We start from the raw sequence: 13,843 nt of genomic DNA, 5'->3' as shown, positions 1-13,843 counted from the left end.
AGATTCAGCTCTTTTGCTAGCAATGAAAATTGACGTTGATTTTGAGCTCTTGTCAAATTCTGCAAAATTAGTAGACTAGACATTTTATAATATAACAGATGCTGAGTGTCTATTTCAGTGGTTCTCAGCTTGTGGGTCCTCCGGTGTTTTGGCCTACAACTCTCAGAAATCCCAGCCAGTTTGGCAGCTGTTAGGATTTCTGGGAGTTGAAGGCCAAAACATCTGGGGACCCACAGGTTGAGAACCACTGATCTATTTGGATGTTTGAGGACAGCCTTCATAAATTTGACCTGCTCTTTATAGTCTAAACTACAATTCCTGCCATTCCCATCTAGCATAACCATTAGCATTGGTTCCGTTGGCTAAAGATGGCATTTGTAGTCTAATACTTCTGGAAGACTCTGGGCTGAAAAAGGCCAAGTCCTCTGGGTTTTATGTTTCTTCTCTTATGATATTTGACAATTTAAAAAAGATTACTATTAATATTTTTCATCTCCCACTTTTTTGCAAAGTTGAATGTAAAGCATAGAGAGAGAGTGTGTGTTACTTATTGTTGTCTAAATGGGATTAAAATGATTTTGTGTGTAAATGTATTCAGTTTCATGATTATTTAATTTTTTTCTTTCCTTTTCTTAAAAAAGAGCTGTGCCTCTGTTGGGTTACTTACCTCAGGATTTAATTGGGACCCCTGTCTTAATGCACCTTCATCCAAGTGATCGACCTTTAATGCTAGCAATTCACAAAAAAAGTAGGTTTTACTAATTTTCTTGTAATTTTGGAATCTTTAAACCGATTTATTTATTGGATTTCTGACACTTAGATCAGAATTTATAATGTGTTGATTATTAATTCCTCCTTCCTACCCTTCTGTTTATTGATGGTTTGGTTTTTTAGCAGACTCATGCTAAAGTAATATGTCTCCAGTGTGTGAATTTTTTTCTATTAATTTCAGTCATGTGACCTAGAGGACTTTAATTAGTTTTGAGTGAATTTAACCACTGCAGTTAAATCATACACTCCATAATTATTTAAAAACAAATAGAAATTGTGGTGAAAAACACTTTTTACAACTTTATCTGATGGGTCTAGTTACCTTTTCGTTGCAGATTCAGTAATTATTAATATAGTTTATGTGAGGCTTTCTTGTCCAGCCCATTCAAAGGCTTCATCTACAGTATTTATATTTTTATCCTACTTTAAGATCAAAATGCTTGAAAAATGCTGTGTTGAAAGCATTCTTGGTAGCATTTTATGAAGGAGAGAAGGAGTTCCTCTCTGTAAAGAGGATCTCAATACCTAGAGGTCACCTCTACTCAAGAACATACCCCAGGGGCTATCAACCTATTTCAGACTGAGGCAGATGATTGCGTAATCAGGCAGTTCTATATGGGTGCAGTCCATTTTCTAGTTATTTTTGGCTAGAGCTCAATGATGAACTATATAGTTTGCATGCAAAAGGCCCCAGATTCAATCCCTTTCCCATCAAAAGGACCAAGCAGTGGGGAAATACTTCTACTTGAGACCCTGGAATACTGTTACCAATTAGAGTGAACAGTGTTGAAATAAATAAATGATATGATTAAATATAAGGCAGCCTCACATGTTTAATGACTAGCGGAAGCCAATTGGAAGTTGTCAAACTCAACTAAAGGCAATTATTATAAATGTAGTAGATTCAGGAAAGCATCTTATTATGTAATTATGTCTTCCATGTCCCTTGGTTATTTTTAAAAATAATTTTTATTGATTAAGATTGCAAAATTCTAATATTTACAATATCGTAAAAAGAGGGGTATAGTGGGGGTGGGGGAATACTACCGCAAGTAAATAGAAATATAAGATACTGGAAAAATAAAATAAGTTTATATATAAGCCCGAATTTCTAGGGATCTGGGGAAGGAAAGGGGATAAAGAAAAAAGAAAATTTGGCTTCCAATCTTCTCCACTGTGTGGTCCTTTCTTGTTTCTTTGCATGATTGCTCTCCCCTCTTTAATGTTTTCCAATGGGTGACAATTTTTTTTCCTTGTTTTCGATTTGGTTCTCTTATCAATTTCATTTTTTCTTGTTCCATGTAGTCTCTCAATAGTGTCCAGTCTGTTGTTTTTGTATACCCATCTGAATGTTTATTTAATAGTTATGTTAATTTGTCCATATTAATTGTGTCAGTTATTTTTAACATCCATTCTTCTTTTGTCCTTCGGTTCCCATGTCCAATTGAACCTAAGAATTGCTTTTAAATATTCCATTTCTAATTTTGGGAATTATAAATATTTGATTATTTAAAAGTAAAAATATCACAGAAGTAACAACTGGCACCTTTTTACTGGTTCTATGGTGCTCCTTCACTTTTTCTGGATGACAAATATCACTTTTGTGATTTATTTCCTTAAAATTGGTCTTTCTTTCTTCTTACAATAGTACTTCAGTGCGGTGGTCAGCCATTTGACTATTCACCAATCAGATTCTGTACTAGAAATGGTGAATATGTAACTCTGGATACTAGCTGGTCTAGTTTCATCAACCCCTGGAGTCGAAAGATTTCCTTTATAATTGGAAGACACAAAGTTAGAACGTAAGTAAATGTAATAAAAGTTAAAGCTCTTCCATTGTAAAATTTTGGGGGGAATGTATTTACCTTGAAACACAAGGTGAAGTATCATGTACAAATGTTCTGAATCATGGCAGCCTAATGGGTGTGCTCCTTTTTTCCTCTCATCACTACCTTCTCAAAGAGATGATTTCTGCACCTTAAGACCAGACTGGACAATACGAAATTGTGAGAATGTCTTTTTAAAATTTAAAAATTTAAATAGTTGAGGTCCAGATGATAATCCCAGTTAGGGCCCCAGTGTAAAGAGGTGATGCGCTTTTAACATTTTCCTCCCCATTGTGGTCCCACTAAGAATTAGGCCTACTATTAAGAACTTTTCTTTCCATTCAGAATGCAAGGTTTTGGTTCCCAGATTGAAACCACAGCAGAGAGGAAAGTGTCCAAGTTGCCACACCTGCTATTTACTTCGTTAATCCATTCACATAATAACTGCATAAATGATGCTTTGTCTACTCTACTGTAGTCTTTGTCTAGATTTCCCATGAATGCCACTGCAGACAGCTTCCCTAGCATATTCAGATGGGCGAGGGGAAAGTATGGGACAGTGGAGGGAACCGTCTTACTCTGTTCCCTCCCATCCAGGTCTGTTTGCTGCCATCCCACCTCCTTTCCCCGTCAGGTCCATCTATCCCCTGTATTTCTCCACTTTGTACCATTAGGAGTCAGATAACACCCAACATTTCCAAAGGCACTCTCAGCTCCATTTCTCCATGCTGCCGAAATGGAGCCTTGCCACAAGTTGATGTTCATCATGTGATGAGCTGTGTGGTATTCCATCTTAGCAGTGCGAAAAAACAGGGAGAAGACTGTGTCTGATTAGGTCCCTAGTGTCACTTACAATGAGGATAGTCTTGTCTAGTGTCCAGCAAGAACTACTGTTTTTCATGTTAAGTAATGACAAAGATATCTTCTATTTATCATTAGGACCACTATATGAAGATGGTATAACATTGACATTCATATGACAGTTGTAATATTTAAGTGAGTTTTAACTTGATGCAAACCGTGTCTTATCAAAGACAGAATCTGGAATCCCATTGGTGCACCATGTTGTCAGTTTCTCTCTTTCCAGGGTGATACAGTGCTAGTGGGGAAGGCAAACGAAAATAAACTACCCCTAAATAGTCTTTTTCCAATGCCTTTTTAAGTTAATGGCTGCTGTGCCTATATTCGTTTCTCCTGCCTATGTTCATGTAGTGCATCAGTATGATTCTGGCCAGATGAGCTAGTCACTTGATAAATTTACCTTGAGCTCTTATGTGGATGGGCAGAGTAGAAATTCAATAAGTAATAGTATTAGAGATTGTATTAATGAGGCTTTCCCCTCTGCTATGTTTGAGACAGTTCTGATGTTTTAGTGCCTTCATGTTTTGTACTGGCAATTATAAAGTCTTGTAAAGTAGGTGTAGTCAGCATTCAAACATAAGTAAAGCATCCATACTATTTCTAAAGTGAATAAATCTGTTGAGAGGAGAGAATAATAGTAGTAGTAACAATAATAATTGCTCTGCTAAGTATGTACTGTATAGTAAATGATTTTAACAAGACACTTGTAAGTGCTACAGATTTTTCCTAACTTGTCAAGAGTTACTTCAGAATGAATGAAGAAATCTTTTTTGGAGTGAGTAAGCCTGATCATTTTATCAGTTTCAAAGTTTGTAGATGAAATAGAAAAAAGAGGGCTCACTCAACAACAACAACAAAAAAGAATGTACTTGTTATCCTGAATATTATTACTGGTTTTTACAGAGGTCCCTTGAATGAAGATGTGTTTGCACCTCATTGCGCAGAAGAAAAAAATATTCATCCTAATGTTCAGGAAATTACGGAACAAATACATCGGTTATTATTACAGGTACACTGTGTTTACATTGAAAGAAAATCAAGCTGAGTTTATCTAAATTTTGGGTCCCCAGGGGAAAGCTGTTATGAGTGAGATAAAACATCCATAACTGTCTAGATCTCCCAGATAATTCAGACATTCAAAATGTACTTTCTCATAAAATATTGATCAGTTAGGGTTTTATTCATTTCTCTCTCTTATATTCTGCCTTTCCAATATGAACTGTGCTAAAGGCAGCTGACAGAAATAATATACAGATCAGAGTAAATGCAAATAAGTTAGAATTGCATCAATACTTTTGAGAAACAGCCAGTATCCACATTTTTCATCAAGCCGTTTTAAAGGGCATAATTCTTTATGATTAAGAAGGTATTTGCCTGCTAATGGAAAAGCATCAAGGATGACAAGAAATCTCAGAACCTATGAACAGCCACAAAGAAGGCCACCTTGCACTTTCAGTACAGACATATCTGCAATAATGCAACAACAGTGAGAAGCCTTATCCCAAGTATTTAAAACCCAAGTAGTCTCATTTGGGAGGATATGGATTTTCAAATGGATTCATCCAGTGCCACTTTCCGAAATCGCTCAATCATCATAAAGTAGTGCAATATTTTATGTAGTGCACTGTTGAAGTGGTGCTTCTGAATCTTATAATAGCTATGAACTCCAGATGGATTATTGGAAAAGATGGGGTTTGTGGCAATAGTACCTTGATCCTCATTGTATTTCTTTTCTGAAACTTGATGTTGCTGATGGCGGCTTCCATTCTGAGGTGGGTTGCTATCACTTGTACTACTCTTCAGCTTAATATTGTTGATTGGCAAAATGGCACCCATTCTATTTATTTCAAAATTATATTTCTGCAAAAGTTAAGCACTTACTGACCTGGATTCGGGATCTATTCATTCAACATCCTGCATCTTTGAAAAGTTCACTTTTGAAATGGAGACCTCCACTTGCACTCCTAAAACTGTTTCTTAAATAATAGGAATAGCTTTCTGAGGTATTTCTTTGTTGATTCCAACTACATCTGTGTGTATATGTTTATATTTAGCCAGTGCATAACAGTGGCTCTAGCGGCTATGGAAGCTTGGGCAGCAATGGATCGCATGAACACCTTATGAGTGTGGCTTCCTCTAGTGACAGCAATGGGAACAATAATGAAGATATCCAGAGGATCCCCAAGCCTGTAAGATTTTCATGTAACAGTTTCATCCTAGTAGTTGTTTCAGTCTAATAAGAAAAAAGGCCCTTGAAGTTTGTTTTTTGTTTTTGTTTGTTTTTTGGTTGTTTTTTTTAAGAATTGTTAGAGGAGAGCTACCAAAGCATAGTCGGTCTCACTCTTTTTTCCCAGTAAGCATTTACCACATATAACCTAATATAAAATGCTTTCTTTTAGTAACTGTTTGCCTTTTCCTACGGTAGAACCCTTCTCAAGGTACTTGCAAAGATGGACCCGTGACCAAAAATAAAGAAGAGTATGTCCCCTTTGATTCCAGATCACAGCCTGAAAATCAAAAAATACCTTATGGAGGTAAGATGGTGTAGTAGTCATTGTTGTTGTCATTGTCATCACTTGTTTGTTTAGCTCCATAATAGTATATGGTCATTTACAAGTAAAAGACTAACAAAAAAGTTGCCTGCCGTCAAACTTACAATCTAGTTGTTAAAAAAAAACATGCTATTTTTAGATTGGCTCTATCAGTTTAACCAAGAATATATTCCACCAACATGTGGTCAACTGCATACAGACCAGCCTTGTTTCCGTAGTTGTTTTGCAGAAAAAGCTTGTCATAGATTGGGCATTTCAATGTGCTCCTACTTAAAGCTGTCACATTTGTTACCAGGATAGGATTTATTCATTTCCTGTGTCTAGAATGTTTGATTATGCCTTGGGAATTGTGAAGGATCAATGCATACAAAATGTGAAGTATTCATGTTCTTGTTACACAGAGAAACCCAGTGACCAGTGTGGCCATATGAAAAATTCCACTCCATTAGCTGAAAATGATACTGTTGGAATTGCTTGTCAAAGAAGCTTAGCTGGAGATGAATTGGCTTGGGGAGATCAGCCTGTGTATTCATATCAGCAAATCAGCTGTTTAGATAGTGTTATCAGGTAATTTATTATTTATTTACAGTATTTATATACGGCCTTTCTGGGGGGACTCAATAAGCAATAATACAGTTCAATAAAGTACTGGTTAGGTATGCCAGCTTACCTTTTCTAACTGCATATTTTAATTGCTCTTGCCCACAGGTATTTGGAAAGTTGCACTGCAGATGATGCTGTAAAGAAAAAGTCTCAAACTGTATCAAATGCGGTATCACTGAATTCAGATATACTCAGAAATAAAATGAATGATAATAGTATTACAACATCCACAGGTATTTTGCATCTTTTCCCCTCATCCTGTCCTAGTATCCTCCTTTCTGTCCTTATTAGAGCTAGTAATAAGGGGTGCATACAATGACTATTACCTTTAATTATTTTGTGTGTTCTCACTCGCTGCTACTTCTATCTATTGGGAAATTCACAGTGGAAGAAAATCTTTTAAAAAATAGTAGATATTATCAAAGGTGGAAAGAGGGCGTATTGGCATAGAGCTGCTGTTTAAAATGGCATCCGTGTAAAGACTAATTTATCTGGCTGATTGTGTCACTAATTCATTCCTAACTACATTGACTAGACAATAAACTCAACAAGTTACAACTTGTTTTCAAATTCCAAGTAAATATTAGCAAAGCACATTCCCTATTTATTTGGGAATCTTGTTTCCCCACCACAGAGCAATCAATAGATTAAAAGCACACCAATTAAGAAATACAGCACCCAAGAATTAAAACACACTCCCTTATCTGCCAGTCAGTTGCCAAATCACACCAGAATAAAATGTCTGCCTGCTGAAAGATGATATGGAGGGGAAAACTGAAAGGTCCTGTCTAATATCCCTACCAAATGTTTCTGTGGTGGTGGCAAGACAGAAAAGGGCCTCCTCTGCAGTTCTTAAAGCCTTGGTAGGTTTTCATAGAGGCAAGAATACACTGGTATCAAGGCAATTTCTAGAAAGTTTGAAAAGTTTGTGTTTATTTATTTATTCATTTCATACGCTTGTACCCCACTTTTCTCACCCCTGAAGGGGGACTCAGGGTGGCCTCACAGCAAGCATCATTTGGTGCCATCACAATGTTACAAAATGTCAGTGTATCTCACCATGTTAGAAAAGAAGTGCAGTATTTTTGGTTTCTCCAAAGCAGTGTTCTGTCTTTACTCAGAACTGGATGCCTTATTTCATTCAACTTCATGCTAAGAATTATTCTTGTTCTTTTTCTTCTTCTGTGTATGTATGTTTTTCTCACTTAACCTGGTGTTGCAGAAGAAAATGGGCAGACAAAAGCTCATATAGGCCCTGCAGTGTTGGAGTCACCAGATAAATCTTCTACTGTTGTTGGCGCTCACTTAACCTCTTTGACTTTGCCTGGAAAACCTGAAAGTGTTGTATCTTTTACCAGTCAGTGCAGCTACAGCAGTACCATAGTTCATGTTGGAGACAAAAAAACACAACCTGAAATAGGTACAGTGCTCCTTTATTGAACAGTGTTACTATTCCTAAAAGGATTTTTTTTTCTATAAACTTGATTAGAAGGTTACTATATTCTTCCTTTCTTAGGGAAGTGAAAGAAGCTGGGGCTGATAAATCATATTAGCATTTCGCTGTTTGAAAGTGGAAAAAGTGAGATGATCTCTTGTTTTGGCTAAATGTATAAATACATTTCATTTTATTTTAGAAATAATAGAAGATGGTCCCACTGGCACAGAACCCACAGAGGGCCAGCTTGTTGCTCCACAGTCTAACACTTCCCAAAAGAACCAAGAGAAAGAGACATTTAAGAAATTAGGATTAACAAAGGAAGTGCTTGCAGTGCATACACAAAAAGAAGAGCAGAACTTTTTGAACAAGTGTAAAGAAATAAAGAAGTCTCATATTTTTCAGTATCATTGCAATTACTACTTTCAAGAAAAAAGCCGAAAACATCCTGGTGGACATGGTATGAATCTTTTTTGTTTTCTGTCACTCCTTCAGCAGTATCCAAACAGAACTCAGTTTTACTGTTTTTGATTTAGCAGAATTTGAGCACCAAATGTGGGTTATAGCTGACTTGAAACACGTTATACATTGTCCTGAAGCTTGTGTTCCTACATTAGAGCTGTTAAAAGAATGAATGAGAGATTAAACTTTAATTGTGCCCATCTTTTTCCTTCATCTCCCAGCCCATAAGAACTTTGATTTAGTATTTCCTACATAGAAGAAACAAGTATAATATCTGTCTTTTACTACTTCTCTATAGAGATTTAGGCTCACTTCGAGAAATGAAAGAATTGGAAAGGGAGCCTGGGGCAAGCGGACAATTTGATTCAAGCCAGGACTCTTGGAAGTTAGAACTAGAACATCTTTTAAAGATTAGCTAAGTCATGGAATTTGTGCACAATGCCTCTCTTCTGCAGATAAGTGAGAAGTAGTCACCTGGCATATATACGTACAAGAAACCATGCCCTATGAGGAGTGGCTTAAAGGGCTGGGAATGTTTAGCCTGCAGAAAAGAAAGTTGAGAGGAGACATTATAGCCATGTTTAACTATTTGAAAGGTTGTCATAAGAAAGAGGTAGCAGCTTGTTTTCTGCTACCCTGGACTCAATGGATCAATGGGTTGAAATTCCAGGAAAAAAGATTCCACCTGAACATTAGGAAGAACTTCCTCATCATAAAAACTATTTAACAGTGGAACTCTCTGCCTCGGAGTGTGGTAGACACTCTGTCCTTGGAGACTTTTGTTGGAGTGCTTTTCCTGCATGGCAGAATGGGGTTGGACTGTATGGCCCTTGAGGTCTTTCCATCTCTATAATTCTGTGATGGTGACTCAGAACAGAGTCCTAATCCTATTTGCTTTAAAACTTGAACATAGAAATACGCTGCTAAACAGCTTTCTTTCCTTTTTCACTCTGTCTAGGTATTTATGGACTACAACATGGCTCTGGCATAGAACACTCTTGGAAAAAAAATGGGAAGAACAGGAAATCTAAGTCAAAACGATATAAGCCACACGAGTCTTCAGATAGTACAGTGTCTGGTACCAAAACCCCCCACAGGTTTCCTCTTCTGGGCCCAAATGCAACAGGCTGTACCCCATCAGATACTTCCCGAGCAAGTCACCCCACTATGCCTTTTCCTGCCGTTATGCCTACATACCCACTTCCAGTTTTTCCACCTGTAGGGACTGTGCCATCAGGTCCTGAAGCTTCTCTTTCTGGTTTGAATGAATCACAGGACTTGGGAAATAATTGTGCTTTGCCCTTACCACAGTTTCCTGCGCCACTGGTGACCCCAATGGTAGCTCTTGTACTACCCAACTATGTGTATCCTCAGGTGAACCACAGTGTTTCTCAAACACTTTATCCCAACCCACCTAGTTTTTCTGGCCAGCCCTCTTTCTCTTCACCATCACAGTTTACAGCACAGCCTCCATTCGCTCCCTTGAACCCATTCCCTCCACAAACAGTGTTTCCAGTGCAACCATTCCATTGCAGTCCATCAGCAGACAACGAAAAGTCCCCTGTCATAGAATCCAGAAATGACCCATCCCGCTCCTGTACACCACAGTCCTTGGGTCCACAAGATCAGGCTTCAACACCGTTATTCCAATCACGATGCAGTTCTCCTCTACAGTTGAATCTTTTGCAGTTAGAAGAAATGCCTAAAGTAACTGAAAATGGAACCACTGGTCCACTGGGCAGCCTTGGAACTGTAACAGATGGAGGGACCACCTGCAAACCCATGACATCAAAGGACTGTAACAGAGAAGCTCCATCCCCTGTAAGCATTCTCTGTAACTTCATGCAAAATATCTGTGCCAAAGAATTCTCCAGTGCTGCATGTTAACAATGATTTTGTTTGAAATGTATATGCTTGGGGGATTTCTTGTTGTTTTTTAAAATTGTAATGAGTCTTACTAAACTATGGTTTCACATCTTGGACAATTGATGAGCTATCATGGAGTAGCATCGCCAGATACAAAATGTTTGGTTAAATAAAGGTCACTTTATCAACCTAACTATTTTTATTGTAATAATCCTGGAAGAAGCAAGAGGCAGAGCAACAGATGGAGAGGTACTCAGGCCATATATCACTGGCAACTTTGCTCCCCCAAAGTATAACATGGCATGTTGGGCTGGCCACAGCATGCCACTTTGATACCCCATAAGGAGAAAGGCAGGGTATAAATAAAATAAATAAATAAATAGTGATAGATGAGAAATTCTTGATCCCCTAATTTCCCAATCTGGGGGGTCGAGACCCCTGGGGGGTGACGAGGAGATTTCAGAGTTGTCGCCAAAGACCATCAGAAAACATATTTCTCATGGTCTCAGGAACCCTTTTGGCAGAGGAGGCTGAAGATCTATCCACCTGTCCTCTTTCTTTTTGGAAAAGACAGCACATTCTCCTACCAAAAGGGGAGGACGGTTTCTGAGACTCAAAACAGGGAGGTGAGAGCAGGCATACTTGGTGCACGGCAGCATGGTGCTCACGTGCGGGCAAGGGAGAGTGTATGAGGTTGTTTGAGTCCACAGTGCTCTCGAAGTAGGTGAACTACAACTCCAAAACTCAAAGTCAATGCCCACCAAACCCTTCTAGTATTTTCTGTTGGTCATGGGAACTCTGTGTGCCAAGTTTGGTTCAATTCCATTGTGGTGAAGTTCAAAATGCTCTTTAATTATAAACCCCAGCAACTAAAACTTCAAATGACAAAATCAATCTCCCCCCAAACCCAGCAATATTCAGTTATGGGCATATCAGTTATTTATGCCAAATTTGATCCAGTGAATGAAAATACATCCTGCATATCAGATATTTACATTACAATTTATAACAGTAACAAAATTACAGTTATGAAGCAACAATGAAAATAATTTTATGGTTTGAAGTCACCACATCATGAGGAACTGTATTAAGGGGTCGCGACATTAGGAAGGTTGAGAAACTTCGCCTTAATGGAAGGCACCAGAGCTACACACACAGAGGTTCATGCCTGGGAGCCCATTCTCCCAAATAATTGATATGTGTTAAGGGAAATTTACATCAAAACAAATTCTGTTTCAATGCAGATAGCTCTCTATCTTGGATATCCTAATTGTGACAGATCTCAATCTTACTAGATTATTTATTTATTTATTTATTTATTTGCTTTATTTCTATACCGCATTTTTCAGCCCAAAAAGGCGACTCAATGCGGTTAGATAAGGCTATAATTCTGCATCCATTTACTTGGAACAAAGGCACATTGAATTCAGTGGTATTTACTTCTGAATTATATGGAAAGGATTAAGTTGCTGAGGTGTACAAGAAAAAAATATCTTCCCGAAGAAATGCCCCATAATTCTTCTGTTATTCCTTTCTTATAAATGTGCTTCCTTTTCTTTCACTAGACAGTATATCTTATTGTCTGAGGAATGTCCATCATAACATAGAAATTGCTTTAATACTTCCAAGTCTTGTTCTAAGCTTTGTTTACAAAAAGCTGAAATTGAAACCTCCCATCCAAACATTATTTGAGGGAGAAAAAGCCTTTCTTGAACTTTTAGACTAAATATTTTGTTTTTGTTCTCTTAAGGTTGAATCTCCAATGGAAGCTCAAAATTGTGATACTTTCTCTGTATCAAGTGATTTACTTGATATTCTCCTTCAAGAAGATGCAAGTTCATCAAGAAGTGGTGTTTCGGCTGCTACTGAGTCTTTAGGATCTGGTTCAAATGGATGTGGTATGTCAGGCAGTGGAACAGGTAAAATTATGTGTGCAATTAATAACTTTTGGAAACATTTAAATAGAAAACTCTACCCTCCATTATTGAAAATGTGTTTTGTTTTGTTTTGTTTCTGAAGGAAGTAGCGAGACAAGTCATACGAGCAAATATTTTGGAAGCATTGATTCCTCAGAAAATAATCATAAAACAAAAGTTACTGAAGGGGAAGAAAGTGAACAGTTCATTAAATATGTCCTCCAGGATCCTATCTGGTTGCTGATGGCAAATACAGATGATTCTGTTATGATGACTTACCAGATACCATCAAGGTAATTCTGTTTAAAAAAGAAAAAAAGCTGTTGAAAGTCTAAACTACTTCATGTAAAGTGCCATTTCAAACCAATACTGTTACTTTATATAGATGACAGTAATTGTAGAGATACCTAATTCTTCTGTTTCTATTATCTCTTTCAATTGAAAATGAAAACATGTTTAAAAGGCAAAGTAAATCATATAGTTAAGACAAATTTAGTAATATTTTTATATAAAACCAACTTTAGATAGTTGACAGTTTATTTTATGGTTTGAAGTCACCACATCATGAACTGTATTAAGGAACTGTATACTATACAGCAATCAGTCTACATCTGTAATGTAGTACTGTCATAGCCTAATGATTAATGGGATGACCCAACACAGTGTTGGTGGAGCAAAGCAGCACACTAGACCTCTGGCAATGGACCTAACTATGGCTTAAGTGAACTGATATTTCATGCAGTTTTTCATCTATTTCGATCTATTGACTGTTTAACTGTGTTTCTATGTTTAGATGTCAATCACGTTTATGTGAATTTTTGTAGATAGAATTATGTCTATGATGCTGCTGTTTCTTATTGTATGTTATGTTTTTGCTTTTTACATGTTGTGTGCCACTTTGAGTCATGATCCAGGAGAAAAGCGGGATAGAAATAAATAAATAATTCTAATAGCAGAGTCTATTGGTTTCTAACATTATACAAGTAGTAGTTCATTCGTTCTTGTGCTCCTTAGGCATGCAAGCATTTCCACAAAATGGAAGTATGTTGAATTCCACCTTTTACATAGTCCAGAATTATGTGACTGCAGTGTCACTTTGCAGATACGGATAACTGCCCAACATAATGACTTCAGCAATTAAATTTCTACAGATTTTATAGTTTCAAATTCTTATCTCCAACTCTCACTCTTATTCTTGTCTATGATTTGAACAGCTAATACAAGAAGAATGCCCCTGCCAAAAATGTGTTCATTTTTATACATGATGCGCCTCATGTTCATCCCCTGTGTTGTACATGGTTGGTAAATAGTGTGACTACTACTGGTGTGTGTGCACACCTTCACATTGCCTGTCAACTTTATAGTGACCTCATTAATTTCAGATGGAAACATGGGACTTATATGTTTACAGATTCTTTAGCCCATTGTATTACTGGTTATTGCTTTTTGTTTAGCATTGTTTTGATGGAGTTTCAATGCTGCTGTTTCATAATCTTATGTTTTATTTAACTGTTTTTCTCTGGATTGTTATATTTTATATGCTCTTTTTTT

At 37.2% G+C, this 13,843-nt stretch overlaps 1 protein-coding gene across 2 annotated transcripts in view; it reads left to right on the top strand.

Annotated features, from left to right (window-relative positions):
• PER2 (period circadian regulator 2) overlaps positions 1–13,843 on the top strand; it is a 40,164-nt gene that overhangs the window by 21,893 nt on the left and 4,428 nt on the right. For both annotated transcript variants that reach the window (XM_067465951.1, XM_067465952.1), the window contains exons 9-20: positions 642–748; positions 2,420–2,573; positions 4,362–4,467; positions 5,513–5,647; positions 5,884–5,992; positions 6,412–6,577; positions 6,719–6,846; positions 7,836–8,033; positions 8,248–8,508; positions 9,469–10,331; positions 12,127–12,295; positions 12,396–12,585. In XM_067465951.1, the coding sequence (XP_067322052.1) occupies positions 642–748; positions 2,420–2,573; positions 4,362–4,467; positions 5,513–5,647; positions 5,884–5,992; positions 6,412–6,577; positions 6,719–6,846; positions 7,836–8,033; positions 8,248–8,508; positions 9,469–10,331; positions 12,127–12,295; positions 12,396–12,585 (2,586 nt within the window). The remainder of the gene's footprint in view (positions 1–641; positions 749–2,419; positions 2,574–4,361; positions 4,468–5,512; positions 5,648–5,883; positions 5,993–6,411; positions 6,578–6,718; positions 6,847–7,835; positions 8,034–8,247; positions 8,509–9,468; positions 10,332–12,126; positions 12,296–12,395; positions 12,586–13,843) is intronic.

The sequence above is a fragment of the Anolis sagrei genome, chromosome 3, assembly GCF_037176765.1.
Source record: "Anolis sagrei isolate rAnoSag1 chromosome 3, rAnoSag1.mat, whole genome shotgun sequence".
NCBI lineage: Eukaryota > Metazoa > Chordata > Lepidosauria > Squamata > Dactyloidae > Anolis > Anolis sagrei.
The sequence above is the reverse complement of the archived record's forward strand: the minus strand, read 5'-3'. Positions and strand labels throughout refer to the sequence as shown.